This window comes from Apteryx rowi, unplaced genomic scaffold, assembly GCF_003343035.1.
Source record: "Apteryx rowi isolate R43461 unplaced genomic scaffold, aptRow1 scaffold_328, whole genome shotgun sequence".
NCBI classification, from domain to species: domain Eukaryota; kingdom Metazoa; phylum Chordata; class Aves; order Apterygiformes; family Apterygidae; genus Apteryx; species Apteryx rowi.
Genome location: NW_020449730.1, coordinates 492,062 through 516,769, shown reverse-complemented (window position 1 = coordinate 516,769; position 24,708 = coordinate 492,062). Strand labels below are relative to the sequence as shown.

The 24,708-nt window shown below is 39.4% G+C and overlaps 1 protein-coding gene across 7 annotated transcripts in view; it reads left to right on the top strand.

Moving 5' to 3' along the window:
• Nucleotides 1-19,494, top strand: part of PITPNB (phosphatidylinositol transfer protein beta) — a 38,131-nt gene extending 18,637 nt beyond the window's left edge. For 2 of the 7 annotated variants that reach the window (XM_026071540.1, XM_026071542.1), the window contains 5 exons: nt 5,488-5,565; nt 12,652-12,762; nt 13,933-14,055; nt 17,780-17,872; nt 18,118-18,383. In XM_026071540.1, coding sequence (XP_025927325.1) covers nt 5,488-5,565; nt 12,652-12,762; nt 13,933-14,055; nt 17,780-17,872; nt 18,118-18,366 — 654 coding nt within the window. In that variant the 3' untranslated portion in view covers nt 18,367-18,383. The other 5 variants (XM_026071541.1, XM_026071545.1, XM_026071544.1 and 2 more) reach the window with 5 other exon arrangements.
• Nucleotides 19,495-24,708: the final 5,214 nt, after the last annotated feature.

Here is a 24,708-nt window from a genome sequence, read left to right as displayed (position 1 = left end):
CCTTGACCTTTAATATTATAAATGGAGAGTGTATTAGGCCTTGAGTTTGCCTAGAAGCTGGGTGATACCAAGTTACATGTGTTCATCAAGCTAGACCTCCAAAGAAGTCTTGAGTTATGGTAGTGTGTTAAACTTTGGCCTACAAAGGTAGACCAGGACCAAAAAATGAAAAAATATTTTTGTTTGGAGATCATACTGATATTTTTGAGTATCCCAATTGCTGCTTCATCATAAAAAGTCATGTGAGTTTTCAGCTTTCTTTCAATTTTATTGAATGAGCCTTTTTCTTTCACCAGGAGAACAGTGAATAGCAAAGTGTCCAGTCTGGCACTTGTGTAGACTTTATTTTGTGCATCTTCTATGTCCTTTGCTCCTCAAATATGTGTCATTTCAATATTCTTTAGATTATTAAAACCTGCAAGGAATTTCTGTTTTCTGCACTCTTCTATTTTTGCTCTAAAGATACTAGGGCAGAGTTAAACACAGTGTTCCAGGAGAGGACTTACTGATCTGCTGATATATTTTTAGTATGCTCAGTCTTGGTAGGTGTTCCGGTATTTTTCTCTTCTGTCCACTGCTGCACAGAAAAAAACAGTTAGTTTCTCTTGTGCTCTTAGCTAAAAACATGCAAAGGTGTGCGTATAATTTGGATTGTTGGCTGCGATGCATATGTGTTTCTCAGCTTTCCATGCCTTCATTTTGTCTATCAAACAATGTATTCTTTAGAAATGGTCCTTCCTCTCCCTCCCACTAGCTGTTTGGGGGATGGTATAAAACCCACCAGGAAAGGAGCTTGCCTGAGGTGGAGGAAATGGGCACAGAAAACTCCTTATCAAATGCCACTCAGTTTCAGGAAGGTGCTGTATCAGTGCCCTGCTGAACTGGATGTAGCTCAAGAGGCTTTGCTTGTGGAGCAAGGAGTGTAAGAAACTTGGTAGTATTTTATAGAGTCCTCCCAAGATGGGCATACTACTAAAGTGGAGGGAAGTGTTAATGTTAAAATACAGCTATTCAGAAATTAAAGTAGCTACATTCTTGTCGTTAATGTTGTTATTGATCAGCTGGATGGCAAACTAAGCAGTTTATCTGATAAATGTGATTATATCACCTTAATCATTTGTCATTCTGTAATCTGACCTCAGATCTTTACCACTGGCTTTATTTTCAAGGTGAGCAACCTGATATTTAACATACCCGTAGAAATCTCTTAGAACCCATTAGGAGCTATTTTTAAGAGGCAGCACTTCCTCTATGTATAGACTAATTAAAATTAAAATGAAAAATAACTTTCCTTTGGATTCAAAGTAACATTACTTAGTGGTTCACATTAAAAAAAAAAAAAAAAAGGCACATATGCACATGTACACACAGAACAAAGCACTAGAACAGCCTTTAACAATAAATGCACTTTTCTCTAACTAAAGCTTTTGGCAGAAAATGGGGAAGACTTTTTACTTAGGGAAGAAAAATGTCTTAGCACACTTCCTCCTAGGAAGAGTGGTTCCAGAAGACTGGCTTTAGCATTGTACTAGATTAATCTTTATGCTGTTGATTTGAAAAAAAAAATTTCTTCCTCTCTTGGGAAGTCTACAATAGAGAGTTAAAAAAAAAAAAAAAAAAATACTGTTTATAACAACTTAGTGGCAGAAAGAGAATTTTTACTAAAATGAATAGCTGATGTCTGGAAGTGAGAGGTAGAATGCTATGCTTGTCTTAAGTAACGTTCAAGAATTTCACTGAGAATGAACATGAAAGCAGCACAAGTGACAAAACTATTATTAAGTGTTGGTTAAGTGGTGCAGACATTCAATTAAACACACAGGTGCTGAATAAAACTGGAATTATGTTCTGGTTTTGGTGTGAGAGGAGACCGGTGAAAGCTGGAGTGGAACTCTGTGGTTGTAACACGTCCAGGACCTTCCCTGCTGAAACTAAGAAAGTCAAGGTCATGTCTAAACACAGTACCTGTTTTTATTTACAAAACTGGCATTAAAATGTGAAAGCTCTTGTATTTCATTGTTCCCTTTAGATACATCGCTACCCCAAAGAAACAGCAGTACTTATGCCAGGAATTAGTGATCTAAAACAAGATGTTTCTTGGAAAATTGTTTATTCCTTAGTATAATTTAATCCCCTTTGCAACATCATCCATTCCAATGTTTAAATGAAATTGTTAAAGGGCATTCATAATGAGAAATTTAAAACATGAAATGTATAAGTATTTATATAAAGATATACTGCTACAGTATTTTTGGATATTAATACTCATTTTTAAAGGTGATTTACTTGTAAAGATTTTTCTTTTCTTCTTCCAAGGATTGTAAAAAGTATGTATCAAATTAAACCTTAAGAATACCTGGGACCTGAGGATTCAAGTAGGCTGCAGCTGTCTTCACCCCCAGTATTTGAAATAACTAATAAGATGGGAAGCCTACAGCTGGTGGCAGGCACTGTAAACCGTGCGCCAAAGGCTTCTCGCTGTTCACTGCCCCCATTGGCTTCCTAAAGAAGAGAGAATACAGAGCCAGCCGGCTGTCTCCTCCTGTGCTGTTGCTCGCTCGCAGGTGTAATTGAGAGTTAGGGCTGTGTACTGTATGCTGAAGCTATTGTACATCAAGGAATGTATTTGCTTGTTTTAATGCCTATAAAAAGGATGTGCTTTATTCCAGTAAAATCATAAAGAAGCAAGTTTTTAATAAATTTCAAAAGGGAAATATTATTATTTGTCTTTTTGCTGTTATAATAACTCAATTCAAGATTTAAATAAGTGGACTTACATTTAAATGTTGCTGACTTTCAGTGTTAATGTACAGTGCTTACGGTGTTTCCTCATATTGTTCCCAAGTGCTGGATAAAGTATTCTATTAGCACCAGTGGGAGCATTCCAGTTAAATTTTCTGGCTGTTATCTGGGTTCTCATTATAAGCATGTATTCTTTTTATAAGCATATTTATATCATTTCAGCTTAGAGGGAGAAACAGAGGAAAATACTTTTTTGTGGAAGTTTATAAAATATATATTGATTAGCAATACGATTGGCTTTTGAATCACTTTGGTGTTTCTAGAAAATATTTGCTCAATTCTTAGAATATGTATTTGAATGCTTAACATATAAAAGTTTAGTCTATTTATCTAAATACCTATTAATGCTTTCTAAATGTATTATATAATGGCTGAGAAAAATCTTAAAAACAGTTTCTTCAGTCTATTTTAATGCACAGTGTAGGTAGGTGCATTAAAAGAACTGAGAGCAACATGAGAAAACTGGGGATAAGAAAGGATTGGGGAATAATAGCTGAGTTTCTGTAAGTGAATTCAGGTTCATCTGACAGGACTTCCTGGATTTTCCAGTCCCATGTAGCTTGCAAAAATACATTGTAAATGTCAAAATGGTTGTGAAAGCATTAATAAGTAATAGTTTAAATATTGCTAGTCAGCTGTAATTTGAATAGTCTGACTGCGGATTTGGAATTTCAATCTAGAAGTAGCCTTTGTTTCTTCATGGTATTGGTAGAATCTAGATTTGAAAACTGTCATGTGTTAAACGTGATCTTTGATTCTTATGCCAGCTTAAAGACTATATTACTCTAACAGCTCCTGAATTGTGTATGATATAGTATCATCTATTCAAGTGACATGAGTTGCACACAAAAGATACAGAAATGGAACTGTTCTGGGAGGGTTGAGGAAAGCTGGAATTCTTTTGTATGGCTGCTTGTACCCAGGTTTGTTTGGGATTTTCCTGGTGAATAAAGATAATCATGGTGAAAAAAATGTCAGATATGAAGTTCAGCTTTCCCATATCAATATAAGAATAATGGGGAAGCCAATGAAATGGAAAGAAAAAATCAAACCATTTGAAACAGTGGGAGAGAGGAAGACTTTTGCACAGTTCATAATTCATTAGTCACTAATTACCACAGGGTGCAACTGAGGCCAAGAATGAAGGTGGAGAGAAATACCTAGTTATATGAACCTCCGTGACTAAAGAGTTTACATCCTTTCTAGGAAAAAACATAATGTTGAAGACCAAACTGTTTACTGCCCGGGTTAATAGCTCTGTCAGTGGGTTATTTGTATCCTTCCATGAAGCATCTGTTACTGGCCACTGAGACAGAATATTGGATTAGAATGGACCAGGTTTAACCCAGTCTGACAATTGCTGTTCTGTAATGCTACACTCTTTGGGTTTATTTTAAGTAAGCTTATGTGCGTGCCTTTGTCTACAAGAACTTTATAATTCAGTTGTCTAGAGAAACTAGTTCTCCAAGCCACAATACTTCTGCAATGGAGATGTAACTGGATGCTTTCAGTGCGCCTCAGACGAAATACGTTTCAGTTGCAGTATTCGGAGACCCATTTGTTTCATTTATTTTTATCTTGGGGCTGATAGTATTTCATTTGGAATATAGGTGATGCATTAGAAAGGTAAATGTTTAGTTTTACTTCATCTGTGAAGCAGTCTACAATTGTGATTCCTTGTGACAACTCTGTGATGCAGGAGTAGGGAAAATGCCAGTAGCTGCTTTTCGGTGGCATTCCTCTCACTCTTTGTTCTGAAAATTTTGTCCTTGTTAAAACTTATTTTTAAAAATGAGACGTGAAGCTTTGCTAAACTTAGAATTTTCCTCTGAGGCTTTCTTGGGCTTTTCTGTAGCACCCACGAAGTACTTGTCATACTTTAAAGTAACTTTAAACTTCTACAGTTCTCCTTTGTTGCATGGGTGTAATGGTTTTCTTAGGCTGGTGTTTTTCAGATACTGTATGAACCTCACTTGCTGTCAGTTACTGAGGTCAGGGTTTCATATGCTTTCCTAATTTCCGAAGTAGTATCTTTATCAAATAATCATTTCCATACCCCTCATCAGTATAATAAGTTAATCCATATGTTGGAAGCATTGGTCATCTTTCAGTTTTACTAGGATTAGCTCTGTTTACACTACATGTGACTTGGTAAGCAGTGATGTCTGTTCTAAAGCTTAAAGCAGGGCCACTCAGACTGCTGCCTTGGCCCTCTCTGTGCTTAGCCTGCCAATGTGTCTCTCGGACTGAGATTATGCCGTTTCTAATTTTGCAAGTTAGTTTACTTACGTCTTCTTCCCTTTCTTCTCTCCTTTCTCTGAAGTGGGCATATCTTGCACTTTGGGAAATGCTGGCATATGCGTTTCTTTATTATTGCTTTCCCTGCCCCCAAAAGTGTCCAGAACTGAGAGGATAGTGCTTATGTTGCACGGTGCCCAGCATAAGGAAATTTTGACCTAGAGGGGGGGCCCTATAAATAGATAACGAGCACCAGTTGTGATATTCAGTGGATTAAGCTGGTGTGATGGTATATTGAACACAAGCTTAAAAACAGGGTAACAAATCCCCCCCGCCCCGCTCCAGACCACTTGGATGAATCAACTTGGTAGTCTTGAGGAGAAGCTTTTTACAGTGGGATATTGTATGCATCTTTTTCTGACTCTCAGTTCTTTTTTTATGTTATAGGACTACAAAGCTGATGAAGACCCTGCATTATTCCAGTCTGTTAAGACCAAGAGAGGACCTTTGGGGCCAAATTGGAAGGTACTAAGAACTGACTTTACAACATTACAAAGTCTTAATCGTCAAAAAATGTTCACAATTCCTTAGAGACTAGCACTGGTGATGCTAGTCTTAAAACAGTGGATAGAAATTGAATATTTATTTTCTTTTTCATATTCAGTTAAAATTCTGAATGTGTTAGTAAGCAAAGTTGCTTGATATTACTACTAAAAATAAAGTGATTTAATTAAACAAGTTTAAAAATTTGCAATAAAAGCTATACAAATTAAATGGGATGGATGTTATAGGTACTGAAGATTGACAGCTGAATATGCACTATGACAGATTTCATGCAAGTCATCAGACTGTTGTGTTAGCCACTGGAGGTAAATTAAAATGCAAAAAAACTAATTGGAATCTTCCTTATATTGAAATGATTACAAGTGTATATTTCTTAGAGCACAGTAAAGGATCCTACATGTGTATGTTTTATTTAAGATGATCAAAAACTAGCAGAATGTAGTGACAAATATAAGCCCGTCTTTACCTTGCCCTATTGAATATCTAAGTGCATTTGACTTGTGTGGTATATATGCATAATGCACACAGAAAACCTACAGTATTTCATCATAATGAAGTATTTTACTTTGGTAAGATAATACACCTTGTGTATGTGTGTGAACAGATGCATCTACCATGTTCCTGAAGTTCTTAGCCTGAGATAGGTAATCTGGGTTGGTTTGTGGAATTAACTTTCTACATTCTTCGGTCATTTAGCAACTTTCTGATAAGTAGGCTTTGTATGACTATGGAAAAATGACTTTTATTTTAAGGTAGAGCCATCAGCCTTTTACCATGACTGCAGTTACCCAAGCCTTTATACAGGAAATTTTCTTATAAGTGCATTATGCATGCTGCTTGCTTAACATCACCTACCTTTCTCTTCCCTTCTCTCCCCCCTGCCAAATCTGACCAAAATGCAGTGTGGTAGATTTCCCTAATACCATTAATGGATAGTGTGAGAAGTTTATTTTAAAGAGATATTAAATTCTGTGAAAGCTATTCAGCATTAGTGCTTCCTTTCTGCATAAACAACCTTACATTATTGGTCATCAATATGACTGTCATGTGAAAGCTTACCACTTAAAATCACACCCAATATAAATTTGCTCTGCTTGCATATTCAGCTACAGGAAAATCATGTTTGAAGACTGATGTTCTAGTAGGCAACATAGTACTGATCCAGATATGTCAGTGACACCCTTACATCACCTTTGTAATTTCTTACTACCCATTATATACTTCTCTTGACAGTTTAGCCTAAGACACTTGCTGCATGCGTAAAGAAGATCCTATCTTGAAAAAAACTTTCCTAAAATCTGCTTCCTGAGCCTTGAAATAGCTCCCTTCTCATTTCTTTCAGAACCTTGCTCCACTCAAACTTAGATGCAAACTTGCTGTAGACCAATGTATACCAAATGGAAACCAACCACACCTGAACAGCAATGCAAAACTTGTCAGCACATCCCTACACCCATCTCAAAGCATGTCCTTCCACACACAGCCATCAAAAGTCATCTATGTATTTACATCCATCCCAGAATGAAACATACTTTGCTACATCAGGTATCCTTGTAGAAAAACTAACCACTGTGTACCAGAATGAATGTAGATGCAATTTGTCAAGAATAGGTCCCTAGTTACCGATTAGAATATACTCTTTCACAAAATAATTGTTCCATCTGTGACCTCAGCTCTGGTTTGTAAGGGAGATCTGTGGAACACCTTCAAAAATGAAGCAGAGATACTAAAAGTCATGGAAGATTTGTTTTACAGTACATCATAATTTTCCTGTCCCACGATTAAACCAGCCTGTGTTCCACAGGCAAGAATGGCCTGTTTTTCTCCCATCTGTTCAAGACTAGTGATCTTTTTGTTGCTCTATTTTTAGCATATCTTCCCGTAGGCATTGTCTAGTGCACAACTATCATTGATAATCATTTAGACTAATCGCAGCCTCTGGGGCAGTTTCTGCGATTCTGCACACTTATCAACAAAACTTGATCTCAGATTTTCAGATGAATGCCTGCACTGATAAGAACCAACCTGTTCATATGGTTCATACTGCTTTTTGTTTGTTTTAGTATAAAATTCAATTTTGCAAATAAATAGTTATCAGAGAAATATGCAGCTGACCATTTTGATATGTTTATAGCCTTTGCTGAATTTCCAATATAGGAACTGATGTCCTGAAACTGATAATATGCACAATTTGTCATTACTGTAAATGCAACATTTCATTGACAGTGATGTAAATGAAATTTAGGGTCTGAAAATCTTGGCATAATTTTACTACTTAGTGTGTACTTTGAAGAATTATGCTTAAGTAGCTACTGAGTTATTTTTTTAAATGCATTACAAATGATACCCCAAATTATTAAATTTTCCTAAGCATTAGACTTCATTAACATTAAAATCATTTAGTTTTTCATTACCAAGAAAAGTTGAAAATATAGAATGAATGTTTCTTTCTAAATATAATGTGAAGTACTTTCTCTGAGAGGTGTGAATTTTCTTCCAGTTCATTACTTTAGATGTCACCATTATTTATTTACTGTTAGTTTTTGCAAAGCATCAAGATAAGTGTCAGGTGTTGGAGTAGAATGCGTTGGACCATCAGGCTATCGGTCCCTAATTTCCTTTCCTAAAATGCAAGCAGAAAGGTAGGCAGAAGATATTCCCCTTTCTCATATCAGAAGCTTGTCCTTTATCTTAAGTGTCAAATAACTGACTACCATGTCTAACAGCACAGAGTTGCCGTTGCCCGCTAAGCAGTGCCGGACGGTAATGAGAGTTATCAGCTAGCCTAAGATCATAACACTGAAGTAACTTGGATTCAAGGACTTAATGTCTCTTGTCCCACTGTGGACCGAGGTTCTAGTTGCAGGGGTACTTCTGTGCAGCACTAACCATTTGCTCCTGTACCACCCTTTCCCATATGCTGGTACAGTGGTTTGAATGCTGCATGGAAAAGAAGACAGCCGGATTTTTGTGAGGGTATGGGAAATGATGGGGCAACAGAGGCAGCTCAACTGAGATGTGATGCGTCAGTGGAGCGAGCAGAAGGGGTACAGGCTGCTAAAGCTGGCACATCGCTGCCCTTAAGCTGCATTGTCAAAAGAAATGCTTGTGAAACTACATTTGGGGTGCTCCACATTCTTTCATTTGCCTTAATTAGACCTGAGGGTGCAGTCGATGTATGCTGCTGACCTAATTGGGGCTATTGTAGCTGTTCCTTACGTTGTCTTTTCAACGTGATGAAAGTTGATCCTGTGATAGCTCGACTGTACGGACACCGCAGTGCTGTCATGGCTCCGTGGGAATTTTGTAGCAACAACTTCGCAGCTGAGCACTTAAGTAATGAGTGCTTGTACAAGAGACTCTATAAGAAAAAGGATTTCACTAGTCAGTGCCACATGCACACTTAAATGTTGGCTTGTGTGATAAGTCATTGGCTGCTTATGTTCCCCAGAGGAAAATGTGGAGATTTCAGAGAGTCAGCAAGTGTGTTCAAGCTTGTGTTGTGGCAGCAAGGACTACTACTTCTGGGACTTGTGGGTGTGGAGAGGGATGCATGACTGGTTAATGACCTGTATTTGCACAGAAGATTTAGTTGCTGTACAAAAATTGATTGACTTCCATCTTCTCTATAGCTACTGAAGAAAAAGCGAGTAATAATGTACTTTTTACTAAGCAACATCTTTGGGTGCAGTTGTTCCTCTGTAGTCAAAAAAGAACAAAATACTGGTTACTGTGCTTTTTTTTTTCATTGGGAAACTTGCAGAACCAGCTACCACAGAATACATGGAGCAAAAGACTGTTTCCGAGAGTGTTTTGCACAGTCTCTTGTGAAAGCTTGCCTGTATAAACAAATGTTTATGGAGACCTAGTCTCTAGGAAGCAGGATAAAGACAGTCCTCTACAGTTCTTTTCTGAAGTTGGTATGCCTATTTTATTTTTGTTTGGTGTCTAGATACTATGACAATGATGGACCTTAGAGAAGAATCTAGGGTGTGAATGTTACTTCATTTTATCTGCTACTTCCCCTGCTCTTTAGTGTTCAGTGTCTTAGTCAAATGTTAGTAGAAGCAGAGATTTTTAATTCTTTGTGCTGCTATTGAGTATAGTCTCTTTTAAGATCCAGACCCATCTATAGGTTTACCTTAATAATACTTTCTAGTTCAACTTGAGCATGAACATTTCAAAAATAAGCAGGTGAGCAGAGTGTTAAAATACCATGAGCTTTGTTCATAATAACTTCCAAACTGGAGTGGTTTTGTTACTGTAAGTTGCTGCCGCACGTCCGGGCATCAGTGATTCTTTAGCTCAGCATGCTAAGAGACTTTAGNAAAAAAAAAAAAAAAAAAAAAAAGTCTCTTAATTTTTAGTTGCTTTTTAATGTCTCCCTTGCATCGAAACTTTAAACTGTATGAGAACTGGTTAATTGATTGTTAGTTAATATTTAAGATGTCTTGTATATCAATATAGGTGTATTATATGCCCTAGATACTATATAAATGTTAAGTTAGAGTTCAGCAATACCATATACATGGTATATGTACACAATCTATACATATTTACATGATCTTAGTTCTGCTGTTTGTGTATCCAAAGACAGAAAATAAAAGACAGAAAATAATTCTGGTTCAGAAGTTTTCTAAGCTTGTAAATAGCTAAACATTGGTAGAGCTTCTGGGGGAATTATCAGTATTTTCTTCCTTGAGTTTTATATTCTTTCCTAGGTGTCTGCCACTGGCTGCTGTCAAAATACTGAGCCAGGTAGACCTTTGGTCTGACTCAGCGCAGTTGTTTGTAGGTGTGATCTGGGCCTGAATAAGGCTGGAATCTCATGGAAGAAAATTAGTATTTTGTGCCTTTCAAGGTGATAAAAGGGGACAGGCATGTATATGAACTTCCATTACTATAATACTCTTTCTCCCTGGGCTAAATATACTGGCTAGCAGAATAGAATTCTCACATTATTCCTATAGACTGTGCTGAAAACGTGCATCCTGCCTTAGACGTTTGTTCTTCTTTCCTCTTCAGGGAGGAAGCGGGGGGGCTGATGCAGGATTGGCCTGTTTGGGCCTGTATGCCCAAACAAAAGGCTTACCAAAAAAAAAAAAAAAAAAAGGCCATAAAAGGAGGAGGAGGAGGAGATCTTTGAATACTTGGATTGGGAAGCACTGAATTTATGTATTTTTGTTAATTCTGGCCTTTTACTGGTGCCTGGACATAGACTCGTACAGTTTGGGAGCGCAAAGCAGCAGCAGCAGTGCTTTCTTTCCTGTTTGTGACTAGAAAGAATATCAGTCTTCTGAGGGTAATTGGTTTTCTTTTACTCTAAGAAACATGTAAGAACTCTCTGATGATGAATCTTTGTGATAAAAGTTCTGTCTTAAACATGCATTATTCAGTTTTTGTTGTCCAAGATTTTTAAATGTCTAGATATCTCTGAAATCTTTTTACTGTGTACATGACCAAAGGAAGTGGTCCATTTCACAGTCAATAGAAACCTAGTTTAAAAATGCCATAAGTATTTCCATTTAGAATTTTGTTACAGGTATAAAGAATAAACATCTGTGGATGTCTTATACTAGTTGCCAAATGCAGGTTTTGGCAACTTCATTTTATCCTTTTTTTTCCTTTCTCTTTTACATGGCTTGGAGTAACCAAACATGCTTTGTTAAATTAAAAACATGATAGAGTCTCTTGTATTATGTAAATTTGGCTGCATGAGTTGTAAGGAAATATCTGTATACCATGTTACACACATCAGAGATACTTCAAAGTTGTTTGGAAGTAAGAACTGTAATAAAACCTAGTTTCATGATGCTTGTATTTTGAGTTTTCTTATTCCGATTTGATGCATCTTTAGCAGCTTCACAGTCTCTTGCAATGCTGCTCCTCTGAACTTCTGGACTGTGTTAACTCTTCATACACACACTTGGAACAAATCTGGTTAAACAAACCTCATGCGTTCAATCTCCTTCTGAGATAAATGGGAGTGAAGAGTTTCTTCCGCCCTCTCCACAGATTGTGTCAACAGGTTGCAAGACCAGTTACATCTAACTAGTACTTTTTGCAGTTAAATAATTCTAACCAAGTCCATGCTTAGAATTTTGGTGTAGGAAATTTTGAGGGTAGTTGTTCTTGCCCACTATGTTTGACAGTGCTCCTGTCTTTCCTAGCAGCCGCACTTCTGTTGTTATAGGGAATGGTGGTGGTTGTCTCCTGAATTTCCCCTCAGTTCATTCTTTTGGGGATCCTTCTTCCCCACTAATCTTTGAGCCAGAGCTGCTTCCAAGCACTCTTTGAACTGAAGCTTTCGTGAATCTTAAGGCTGCTTACTTGCCATTGAGGAGGAGAGGTCCTTTCCCTTTTTTTTCCTCATGTGAGCAGGAGGTCTGCAATTCACTATGCAAAAATGAATATGTAAATTATGCTACGCAACTAGAAATTTCCTCTAGTCCTGGGTAAAAACATACCCTTCTGGCACGGTCTCCTAGGGAAAGGGAAATGAGGGAGAGGAACTGGGGAGAGCTTGCCAGGCTTTAATCTCTCTTTGCAGTGTGTAGACAAAACAGAATTGAAATGGACTTAAATTTTATGCTTTTGTGAGAAGTGATCTGGGGATAGGGGGAGGTATTATGTTTTATTTGAATCTTTTTTTTCAGTGCATGTGTTTTCCACCATTGTAATGAGGTAGCAGCTCAGATTATAATTGTGTTTTGGCAATAGATCCAAAAATATAAAATAATTTGGTGCCAGCTGTTGTAATTAAGCATCATTGTCCCAAAGAAAACCAAGAAAGTATATGACAGTGCAAATCATGAAAATAAAAGCAATGTTAAAACTTAGATTTATAGTATGTGTTTGCAGCATGGATGGAATTTCTTATAGACTTAACCTGATGACATTTGTTAATCCCTTGTACCCTGTTTCCAAAGTACAGTGCAGCCATTTAGTAATAATTAGAGTGATAATTTCCAATAATCATATTAAATACGTTTGTCTGAAGTCCTTGTTTTTAAAAAAAATAAATTCCTTCCAATTATCCATAAACAGAAAGAGTTAGCAACTGATGAAGACTGTCCTAAAATGTGTGCTTACAAGTTGGTGACTATCAAATTTAAGTGGTGGGGATTGCAGAACAAAGTTGAAAACTTTATCCAAAAGGTAAGTGCTTCTCACTAGCTGGGCTGTTGCTGGGGAGGTGGGATTGGTGGGGGGCGGGTAGGGGTATGTAGGCAGGTTGGTGCTGTTTTGGCATGGGGTTTTTGAGGGGGGAAAGTGATGAGGTTTTCTGTTGCTTACAATCAAGCAGTTCCTGTTCATTTCTTCAGCAGTTAGAACTGTTTGTGTCTAGCAGCGATGGTGTTTCATTGGCAGTGCTAGAATAACTTTAAGCTAAAAAAGCAAAAATAGAAGCCATGATCCTATCATTTAAGTTTAAGCCTTGATTGTGCAAGCCACAACACTTGACAGAAGGAGAATTCTTTGAGGCTGTTTTTCTTTTAGATTAATAGTTGTGCAAAAGATGTGCTGGAGTTTTTCTAGTGTTGTATGTACTAGTTTTCTTATGAAAGTGTTCTTATGTTTATGCTAATTCTATAGTATTTGATTTTACTGGAACTGAAGGCTTGCAAGACCAGTTATAAGTAAGGTATAATCTAATACTTTAGAATTTAATTGACAGTTGTGGTAGTTTGGGCAAATTATATTTGCTTTTTATTTCATTAGCACTGTATTATCAGAATATGAATTGTGATTTTTTTTTTAAATGCATGAATAAACACTCTGCCTACATATAAGTTTATATTCTAAAAATTTAATCTAGACCGTCGTGTCAGTTCTCTTGAATCCAGCCAGAATGTGCTGGACCAGTGAGTTAACCAAAACATGATATTCCAGTAGCTCTTTCATATGTTGTTTCCTCACAGACAACTAAAGTGAGGCCATTTTTATTGTGGTAACCAGGGCTTTTAGCTCTGAGTGCATCACACAGCTAACTGCCTTAAATCTTTATGTATTTCAAAAAATATGATAGTAAAAGAAGAAAATTACAAACCATAATAAATGGCAATGAGATGGAAGAGATAGTTTGTGATGGCCGCAATACAAAGTAAGAATTAGGAGATACTGGAGACTGTCTTTAGTGTGGGGGTGGTTTTGAGAAGGAGGTGGCTTTGATTAGGATCCAGGAATGTGGAGAAGCTGAACTGTAGCACTGTGAAACAGCACGCACCTACCTAAAGATTATACCTCTTCAAATGGAATAACTGCAGTCACTTCACCAGTCTGGCAAAATGTAGACCTGTTATCTAACGTTTGTTTATCTTCTTAAAGCAAGAAAAAAGGATATTTACCAACTTTCATCGCCAGCTGTTCTGTTGGATTGACAAGTGGATTGATCTGACTATGGAAGACATTAGGAGAATGGAGGATGAAACACAAAAGGAGCTGGAAGCGGTAAGAATGCTTTAAGATTAGTGTTTGCATGCCATCTATCCATAGCTCTGCCATCTAGACAGTTCAAGAACTGAGGCAAGTTGAATAGTATCCATCCCCTTGCATGTGTTTGGGCAATTGCTGATAAACATTACGACTTCTGTAGTGGTTCTCCTCTGCAGACCCATGCACTTGAAGCTTCTGCATACTATGTTGTGTCAATCTGGAAGTGGCTGTAAGGTAAATGCTCATGAGAAGTCCCTAAATCCAGAAGGTCTGCACTGAGCATCTCTTTATGTGTTGTCATACCCATTGCACAGAGTCCCCTTCAGTGCTTTTTTACCGCTTGTGAGTTAGAACTCAGAGCTGTCATTTCACTTTTCTATTGTATGTCTTGCTTTGTTTAGTTGCTAATCATCATTAGAACTGATTATTTTCCCTTCAAACATGTCTTGAAGCAAGTTGTATGTGTCACATGACAACAATTGCACTCATCCTGATTAGCATGACAAAATTGAGACTTTGAACTGCAAAAAGGTAGTTGGTAAAATTAACAGGCATAAGATGGTCTCAAATTTCATGCTTTGGTGGTTGTGAAGACCAAATACATATAGTCTGATCTGTCTTTGGACTGATGTCTGGAAGGAAACTCGCCCATAGAGCCACTTTCCCTACTCTCTCTTTTAAGATGTAGAGGAACATCATAGGCTAGGCAAGGAGCTTTCTTTTCTAGTCTCTTTCCAGAGCACGACCTTTGGCGAGAGCCTTTCTCATTTTAAATACTGACATCTTTTTAGGTTCTTTGCAGTCTGTGGAGTTGCAATTCTATTTCCTTCCTATTTTGCCATGCCATTTGCTTTATGTCCCAAACCCATTCAGCTTGTCACTTTCCATCTATTGTCTTGGTTCTGTCAGGACACATGTGCCCTCAGCTATGACTTGATTTTTGCATGGTTTTAGCTCATTTCAGCTTCTAGATGTCTTTAAACAGATTGCTTTGTGCTTTAGACCTATTGTTGATAGTGGCTCTGAAGTGCACTTTACTTCAGGCCTAGCCCATCTTTGCTCTTTGTGTCAACATTCGCTGTAACTCCCTCTTCATCCACGGTTGCTGTGCTCTTCGTGCGTGGACTTCATGAACTGCCTGTAGCCATCTTGCATTGCGTGGAGATGTTTTCAGGGTTTGGGAGAAGTGCTTCTTCCCTATGTGTGTGTGAATAGGTAGATGTTCTGAGCTAGTAAAAACAAACTTTCTTTTCAGATAAGCTGAAGGGATTGTCTACTTTGGCAGTTTCCAGAAATATATTTTGAAAAAGCATGATGTCCGTCCCTTCTCACAAACGCTGTACTCTCTCACTGGCTTTTGGATATTTTTGGTTATGGCAGGTGTTCTCAAAAAAACACATGGAATTCTTCTTTTATTCTACTTTATGCCAGAACCTATTCCTAGAGCCAGCTGTCTGTGAAGGAGGAAGAGTAACCACTTTCCTCTGTCTAACTGGCTTTTATCAGAAGGGTTCTCCTTTTCACACCCGTAGTTCTTAATTTTGAATGAAACAAACTTTATCCAATTTCTCTGAGAAAGAATAGTGGCAGTGTGAGGAGTGCATACAAGGTATGTATTGGAGAGAGTAACTGGTGTTTAACACACACATCTATGTGCATGAGAAAATTTCCCTTTTATATCTGTGTGGACTATAGTTGTCAGTCTTCTGTAGAGAAAGTTATCTGTTTCACATTTTTCACTGGTAAGTAACTGCTTTTTGTACATTTTTTGCAAAATACTATGTCAGAAATAAATCATAGATGATTCTCTTGCACAAACAGGATATGCTCTGTGTTGTTTTGTTTCCTGTGAAACAGTTTGTTTTATAAATATTGTCTCCTAGAGAAGAGCAAAAAGGAGCAGAATTTATTTCTTTATGCATCATGGCTAACACAGGATCTTGATAGCAAAGTATTTGCTACTTTTTAAATTCTTAACCTTAAGTGAAACCTGGATCACTTGTTTCTAGGTAACATTGATCCCTGTTAAAGAGCAAATCTATTTCCCTAACATTTTCTTGTTTTGCACAGCAAGGCAAATAATTTATTTCAAATAGTTTGTCGTGTAAGACTTCACCATCAGGAGCTTAAATATATTTTTTTCGCAAGAGAAATGCATTAACACTAACACAGCTTTTCTATATATATTGTGAAATGTGAGAGGAGTGGGAACCTACTGTTACAATATATATATATATTTTTTTTTTTGCCTAAGTGTTATAACAGCGGTATCTACAAACACCTATAAATGATGCAGTCCCAAAATTTTTGTGGTGAGGTGCATTATTGGAGAATAACAATCTAGAGGCAAAAAATGTCACTGCAAATACAAAGTGAACACTAATTTATACCAAATAATTTGTTTTTATGTTTTATATCCACCTACTTCATCCATTTTGATAAACAGTAACTTTCATTAAATCCTAAATAAACCACAAAACATTTGTTTTATGGCCTGGACCACTGGAAAGAGCGAACTTCGTGGTAAGGTACTTAGTATGCCAAGAATATCTTCATGCTTCCAGCCTTGCAAAGAAATATTCAGCTTTTTTGACACTATGCAGTTTTATGATGCTTAAAAAGAAAAAACTGCAGAAAGCAAGCCAGTATCTAATAATATTGGCAGCATTACATTTTCTTATGACACATTGCTTTCTGTTGCTATTCTCTTTCACATTAAAATCCTTTCTTCTTCCTGGTTTGAACTAATCTTTCTCTTTAGATTCTGTGCACATTTCAGTTCTTTTGTTAGTCCTGTTCTTCATCTTAAGCCAATTTTTATTGTCAGGATCTCTTCTTTTGTTACTTTTTCGTTACTCCCTGAATTCTCATAGGTGTTCTTCCAGAGTTTCTGTATCCCAGCACATTCTTTTCTTAGATTTTTCTTTATCTTTCACTTAATGGTTTATATATCTGACTCCTGGAGATGAGGAGCACCTATGCCTCATTAAATACACATCAGCTAATCAGTGTATAGTAGAAAATCACCTGACCCTGCCAAAGCACTGTGATCTACCGCATGCCTTTGCAACAGTGGGAATCCCTACTGGATGTTTCGAGCAGTGTGGTGTAGCACTGAAGCATCATGGGCTTTTAAAAATCTAAGAAGCATCATTTACAGCTGCTGTACGGTTCCCAGACTTCCTCCACCAAAAAGAGATGCTCTGTATATCTGGTCTCCACAAAACTTCAGCTTTAGCTGAGGCTGCTTCCCGTTTTGGTCCTGGCTGGGGAAAAGTCATGTAGCTCATTACTTCTCTCTTACTAACCAACAGCAAGATAGGTTCTTTATTTGGTAGCTTACAGTTTTATTTTACGTTTAGATGCGTAAGAAGGGTTCCGTTCGAGGCACATTGGCTGCTGACGTCTAGAGGAGTTCTCTGTAGGTTCTGAGGCAAATCAAGCCGTGTAAGTGAACTGTTGGATGAAAAAGGAGAAAAGTTACTAATATACTGATGATGGGAGTTGTTGGCAGAAACATCTAAATGCATATATATCCAGATAACACTTTGGGGCCTTACTCCCTCCTGTTTGATAACCTTGATGTGATGAAAAATTGGACGTGATCCTTTATGGCCCAGGTGCATAAGAGACCTTCACCACAAAATGGCACTGTAGTAGACTGCAGATGCTCAGTCCAGTTGCAGAATGCCTTACATGTTGGCCATGTAACCCCTTTCTTTGTGCTTATCTAGTGCAGAAACCCAAAATGCACGCCCTTGTTGTCATCACTGTGCTGGCACTGAGCTCTGAAGCCTGCAAGTTCTTTTCTGGGCACAAATCAGAAAAGCCAGTGAGTATTATTTTGCTACTCACTCAGTCTGGGTTTGTCCACATAATTTAGAGAAACTGTGGACTGCCATACTCAAAGCATGTTAATTTTTTAAAATCTAGTTCCGCACAGAAATTTATAAATACTAAATTGTGTTAAAATTGTTACTGCAGGAAGCAGTTTGTCCAGGAGTTGGAGACTTTTGAGTATTTGTGTTCAGTACTTTAATGTTGGTGTTTCCCACTGTGACTGTGTTAATACCTCAGATGGGATCTCCCAGTCAAAGCAGTTTTAAAATCCTGCTGATCTGTGTGAAGATTCTCAGAGGACTGGAGCTGCTGTCCACCAATGAGGAGGATGGTATCCAAATTAAGATTTCCTTACAAAACTTGCACTGCTTTGGCATGACCTTGCTCAGTGCTGGTGATGTTTTGACTGCCCTGCCCTATTTTTCTTGGAAATTAATGAAATCACCTATTTGGAATTTAGTGTTTGAAGTAACTGTTAATGCTTAATTGTGTATTTTCTTTTCCTGCAGTTACGTAATCAAGGCCAAGTGAGGGGAACAAGTGCTGCCAATGATGAATGATGATGGATTTAACCGTCACATGCAGTGTTGATATACAAATGTGTGTGTGGATGCATGATTATTTGTATATAATTATATATACGCACATGCATACTGAAGGAGGTTGTTACAGTGTCTCCAGGGTACTATACCTATCCTCAGCAAAGATGCAAAGGAAACTGCTTTCATTATGTATACCTGAAGCAAATAAAAAAAATCAACTGAGTAGTGTCATTTAAAGGATGAATTAACTGCAGAATTATGCTAACTGGTATGTATCATGAATGTCAATACTGGACCAATTTATTCCCTACTTGTTTTTTTTCCTGTCTTGAGTCACTCTGCTATAACTTGCCCACATCTCATTGTAAAGAAATGGATTCAAATAATTTCAATTTTGTGTCTTCCCTATGTGATTATTTTTTGAATAGGAACAATGAATGTATTTATAGCTATTTATTTCTGGATTGTCATTATCCTATAGTCAAAACAGAAAAATTTTTCTATTAGTGGAAATTGGAGGACTTTTATTACTGAATGAGTTTGACCCAAACTTTACCCATTCACTGATTTAAAAAAAAAAATCATGTTTTATTGGACTTTTGTACATTGAAATGCTGATGTTTTTTCTTCATTAAAATTGGCGAGATTAAGGAAAAATGACTTGTGATTTATAAAATAATTGTAATTTGAAATTTTCCAGAAGCTAGCTTTTTAGACAAAGAAACTGACAATACTTGTAGACTCTTTCAAGTATATATTAGGCCATGCAGTAAAAGTGTGAAGGGATAGCCCTTCTCTAAAGTAATACTTCCTGTTAATGAAATCGCTATTTTCCAAAGTTTCAGTTTGGAAACTATGCAAATGGTCTTGATTTCACACACGTTACGCAATGGAATATAATTGTGATTTTAGCTCTTTTCATGTTGAAAATACACTTTAAAAAAGATGTATACTTTCAGATATGATGAAAGTTTAAATTGTAGCATCTGACATGTTTCTCTGATATTTGTTAGGAGTAGACACATAAAAAGAAAGATGATATAATAAAGACCTGTTGTAGATAACTCTCAAATAGGAAAATGTCTTCAGCATTTTTTAAGAAAATATTCAGATAGAGCATATCATAGATGTATATTATCAAAAATCTTGCTAGAGCCGAAACAAATTATTTTAGAAACACTAGTTAGATAAAGGTCTATTAATACCTGGTTTCCTCCCAGCATCCCCAGAAACCTCTGCAGGGCAAGCCGTGCTAAAGCATCCAGCTCCTTTCTAGTCCCACATACATCCAAGCTTTTTGGAATCACGGTTGGCTTAATTTGCTTACAAAAGGATTTCCGTTACAGTGACAAAATTTGCCTGGACTTCAAGGGTAGCAGGACCGGGTCTGCCACGTGACTCGCCCTGCCGTGCACCTGCCTGCTTGGACTGCCAGGCACCGAAGTGTCTGCCAGTGCGTGGACATATTTTGTACATCTCTCCTGTGTAATTTCACCCTCTTACCTTCCGCACTGCAAAGTTAATCTTTTTCCTGTTTGGATTACCAGTTTAAATGGATGTTTGTTCTCTATACCATCAGGAGGTTGGTTTTGTAAATATACATACACACATGTGCGCACACACAGACACATGATTTTAAAACTGTTTGCTACCAGGAGGACTGTTGCAAGCCTGGGAACCTAAGGGCTCAATTCTCCTTTCAGTGCTGGAATGTAAGTCCCACTGTCATTAATGTAAGTCATAATGCAAACTGAGGGAAAGGGACCCTACACCTTCCATGTTTTTGGACTAGTTGTGAAAATTTGAGAGAATCTTGTAGTGAATGTAAAATGTTTAGTTTACTTTGGCAGTCTCTGGTGTGACCTACAGTAAAACAGTCAAATTTAATTAAATAAATTTGATCATAAAATGCTCTGTCTCTTGTCTTAGGTCTTAGTATTTGTGGTTTTCTAATGACATGGCATTTAGTTTTATTGAGCTGTATGAGAAGTCTGGAAATCCTGTAAGGATGTGCTTTGGTGGTTGTGAGCTCAAACCTGTGTTTGAATGCTAGTGGGAATCTTGATTTTTAAGGAGTTCAAGCTGAGTAACAGATACTTAGAACCTCACCACTAACTCGAGTATGGGGAAGGTATTTTGGTTCTGTTGTTCTAGTACTGTGTTATGATTGCCTACCTTAATGTGCCAGGCCAGCAGTTTTGCAGAATGAGCCATTTGCAGGAATTATTCTGGTGATACAGTTGCTCTCTGGTTGGTCTGTGGCTGTTTTCATGTGTTACAGCTGCTGCTAATTCTGCATCTTGTCTATGCCAGGAAAGGATCAGGGAAGATGGGGTGGAGAATTTATATCTGGTTTCCAGGAGGGGACTGCAGCACTGCCAAGATGGCATTAGGAGATGGAGACGTGGGAGTTGCCCTGCCTGGTGTAGAGGCTCGTCTCCAAAAGCGTGGCTCCCTCAGACTGAAGTGGTGAGCAGCCGTTCTTCCAGAATACCTGGGGAAGTGACATGTAAAATTGCAGGTCTCGTGGGAAGGATGTCTGGGAAGCCTTTGAGGTTGGGGTAAGACTGTATAGCTATAGAATGAGTTTGTTTGGGGTCAAGGGGAGAGGTTGGGCAATTACAGGCTTGTTTAGTCTGACTTCAGCGTTGCGCAAAGCTTCAGAACAGTCTTCTGGAGAAAGGAATTAGAAATGGAGCAAAGAAAATAACAGAGACAGCTGCAAATAGGTTGCACCAGATTATTCCGTTAACTATTGAGAGCTTTTAGTGTAGTCATAAGAAGAATAAAGATATGTGTTACGGTGGGAAAGGTAAAGCAGTAACTAACAACAAGGGTAGAATCTGGAATAGAGACGAGCTGCACAGCTGTGGGCGCCGCCTGAGCATGCACCACTCCAAGAAGTGCGAAGGGGGGTGGTGGCATCCCTCCCACAGCTGATCCCATCTTGTGTTTCATTACTCTCACCTGCCTGGCAAGCGCTCTGCGAAGAGCGCTCACGCCTGCCTTTGCTTTGGAGGTGCATGGTTGCCAGGCCTGCCTGGGGGAAGGACAGGGAGGAGGCTCATTTGTCTAAGGCAGCAGCAAGAGAGGCGGTGTTTGACCAAGAGGTGCTTGTAATGTCGTAGAGTCCATGTTGCTTCCCTGTCAGTGCTGGCCTTTCCCTGCTGCTTCGGTGACTAGATGCATCCACTGGTAAAATAGCTGGCCTCTAGATGAGGAGCAGGAGCTTGCTAATGCTGAGTAAAGCCCTTGTCTTCTGGGGTCAGAATTCTAGAAAAAGACTGGGGGGCTACCAAATCGTCTGAAGCGGCTTGATTTCAGAAACCATTACAGATTTTTAAAGGTTGTTTTTAAAATGCATACTCAAATAGCATGTACTGTCTTTTTTCTTACTGATCATATCCCAGTAAATGGGACAAGAATTGCAAAGTGGAACAAGAAGACTGCATTCATTGTTCACCAAGCAGAAGCTTGCCTGTTGGTGCCCCACTGAAAGCTGGGCTCTAGCCTTCCCTCCCCAGCTTCAGCTTTCTCATAACAGAGCGTTCCAGTAACACTTTTCTTAAGACTCAGTTTTCTATTTGAGCTTCAGTCTGTGTTCTGCTTAAATAGGCAGATGTTGAATAGACAAGCGTAAAAATGGTCTAGAAAGTTTGAAAACAAATTTCATTATTTATCTAGCCATAAATTTATGTTCATTTGAAGTCTTTAATTGCTGGAGTGAGGAAGAGGAGATCAGAACTGTGATGGGAAGAATGTTCTGTTCAGTCATGTAAATGATAAATTATAGAAAAGCTCAAGAGTAATGGCAATTTATTGCAAGGTATCTTTGTGTGCAAACTTTACAAGAATAGTATCATTTTTCCTCTCAGGTCCCAGTTTTCAGCATTTCTTGATGAAAGGATAAGCTAAATTGGCATCCGCATTGCTTCTTGGAGGTATCAGTAATGAGGATTTACTCCTAACTTTTTTCCCTCTCCCCAGCACTTGTCGTGCATGAGCTATTGCTGGCAAGGCGGCTGGCAGTGGATTTACTGCCTGGCCCTGCTGACTCTGTGTGCCTAGGGTCCCCCGCTGACAGCAGCGGCCGCTGACATTGCTGGAGAGCGGCCGAGGAGCTCAGCGCGGGGCTGGGGCAGCTGGAGCAGCTGCTGCTGCGACTCGGCTTGTGGTCCTCGACTTCTGAACATCGGCCGTCCTTTGAGGGGACCCGAGGTAGTTGTGTCGTATGGGTGCTGGGTGTGATTGCAGTGATGCTTCAGTCCAGAGAGGTACAGCAGAGACCCGGCATTTCCCTACAGAAAMGGGTCTGCGGACGGAAGGTCCTGCACCGAGAACCAGGTCCATGCAGAAAGCGGGTGGGCGCCTCGGCTCTCCTCAGTGGCCCGGAGGCTCTGTCCGGGGAAGAGCAGCAGTGGGAGCAAGAAAGCAGCTTAGGCTCTGTAACTAGGTGTTTTTCTGCTTTCAGCAGTTCACCTGTCAGCGGAAGGATATGCTTTTTATCTGAACAAAACTCAGGTGGCTGCATACCGGACAGCGAGCGAGATATGCGCGCCTCCTTCCCTGGGCTGCGCTGGGAACCAGCAGCCTGGGCAGCAGCTAAAGGTACCTGAGATGGGGCCCGGGGCAGGAGAGGGCTCGTGGGGCCCGGGGCAGGAGAGGGCTCGTAGCGCCCTGGCCTGGGGCGCCAGGGCAGTTTGCAGCTGCTGCTGGTGTCTGGGGAGGCAGAGCCTTCGGACCGAGCACCGGGCGTTTCAGTCCCACCAAGGACTGCACCAGGCTCGTGGGGAGGGTCCCCGAGGCCAGGGGAGGACTTTAGTTGCGGTCCCCTGCCTGGCAGGTGGGAACGGCCCCCGCCGGGACGCGGCCCAAGGAGGAGGCTCCGCGGCATCGCCGGCTCCTCGGGGTTCGGCAGCGAGAGCCCCGGCCCGGCTTCGGCAGCCCCTGGTCGGTCCAGGCTGGCAGAGGCTGAGCCGGTGCCTGCAGGCAGCATTTGTTCAGGGAGGCAGGTGGTGGGAGCGGCGTTGTCCACACGGTTTCTTCTTGGTAGAGAGTTCAGAGGAAGGAAGTATCATTTTCTCAAGGTGTTTTTGGATAAACAATATAAAAACTGATATTCAATAACTAGTTTAATACCAGTGTAATATAAAAACGGTATAAAATATAAGCTGAGCCCTGTCACACTCTGATCTGTATGTATTCGGGTCTGCGCATGGTCCTGCTCTGGGAAGTGGGATGAGCTTCTCACAAAAGCGTTTTCAGATTGGTGCCTAGTTTGTGAATGATATTACTGCCAGAAGTTCGTTCTCTAAGGGGCTGTACAGCATGGTTGAACTCCGTGTAGTTGTATTAACTGCGATCGCATGTTGGCATGACTCTGTTTCTTTGTGGACAGATTTCTGCCTGCTAAGACTGTGTAATCATCTGCTATAAATTGAAACTTGTATGGCTCGTTTTGGTAAATGCAAAATTGAATTCTCTTTTTTTTACTACACAGCTTGTTTAGCTTCCAGATGGCAAACCAACATGAAGTAATGGGAGTGCGACATAGCTTTGTTATAATGGATATGTAAACGTGATATTTATTCACTGCTATAGACTGCTGTGAACCATATTCCAGCAGTAACCTTTTAAATATATCACTTGGTTGCACATAAGAGTATGTTCTAAAAGGGATCTGTAAGGAATTTGTTTATTTCAGGAGGATTTTTTTAATTGTTGAAGGGAAAGGAGAATGTTTTTCTTTTTCTGCCTTAGTATGTGGGCTGGTAAATATCAGAAGAAAATCTGGGATTTGTGTTTTGGGATATTGGGTGTATTGGGTTTTTTTTCACCCTAGCATTTTTCTGAGGTCACGCTGAGCCTGTCTCCTTTCCTCTTTCCCCAAAACTAGTCTTAAAATGATTCCTCTGAGAAGGGAACTTACTACCAATTTCTCCAAACTCAGCCGATTCAGCTGTATTTGGGAGCCGCCTCATGCACTTGAAGTGCTCTCGGTCCTGTGCCGCACTTGGCCAGCAGCGGTGAGCACGGAAGGACCGCGGCCACCCCACATCCCTGGGCTCGCCTCCGGCATCGCGCTCTTCACCATTGTCAGTCCCAGCAAGGTCATCACGTTTCAAGAGGTGAGCACCCCTGCATGGGGGACAGTAGTCCTCTTCCTCTCTGGCTGTGGGACAGCTCCTTCACCGTTTGTGGGAATGCATAGGGGCAGGATAAGCAGCAGAACGGGCATCTCACAGGACCGGGTCTGTCCCGGCCTCCAGCAAGACCTGCGCGCTTA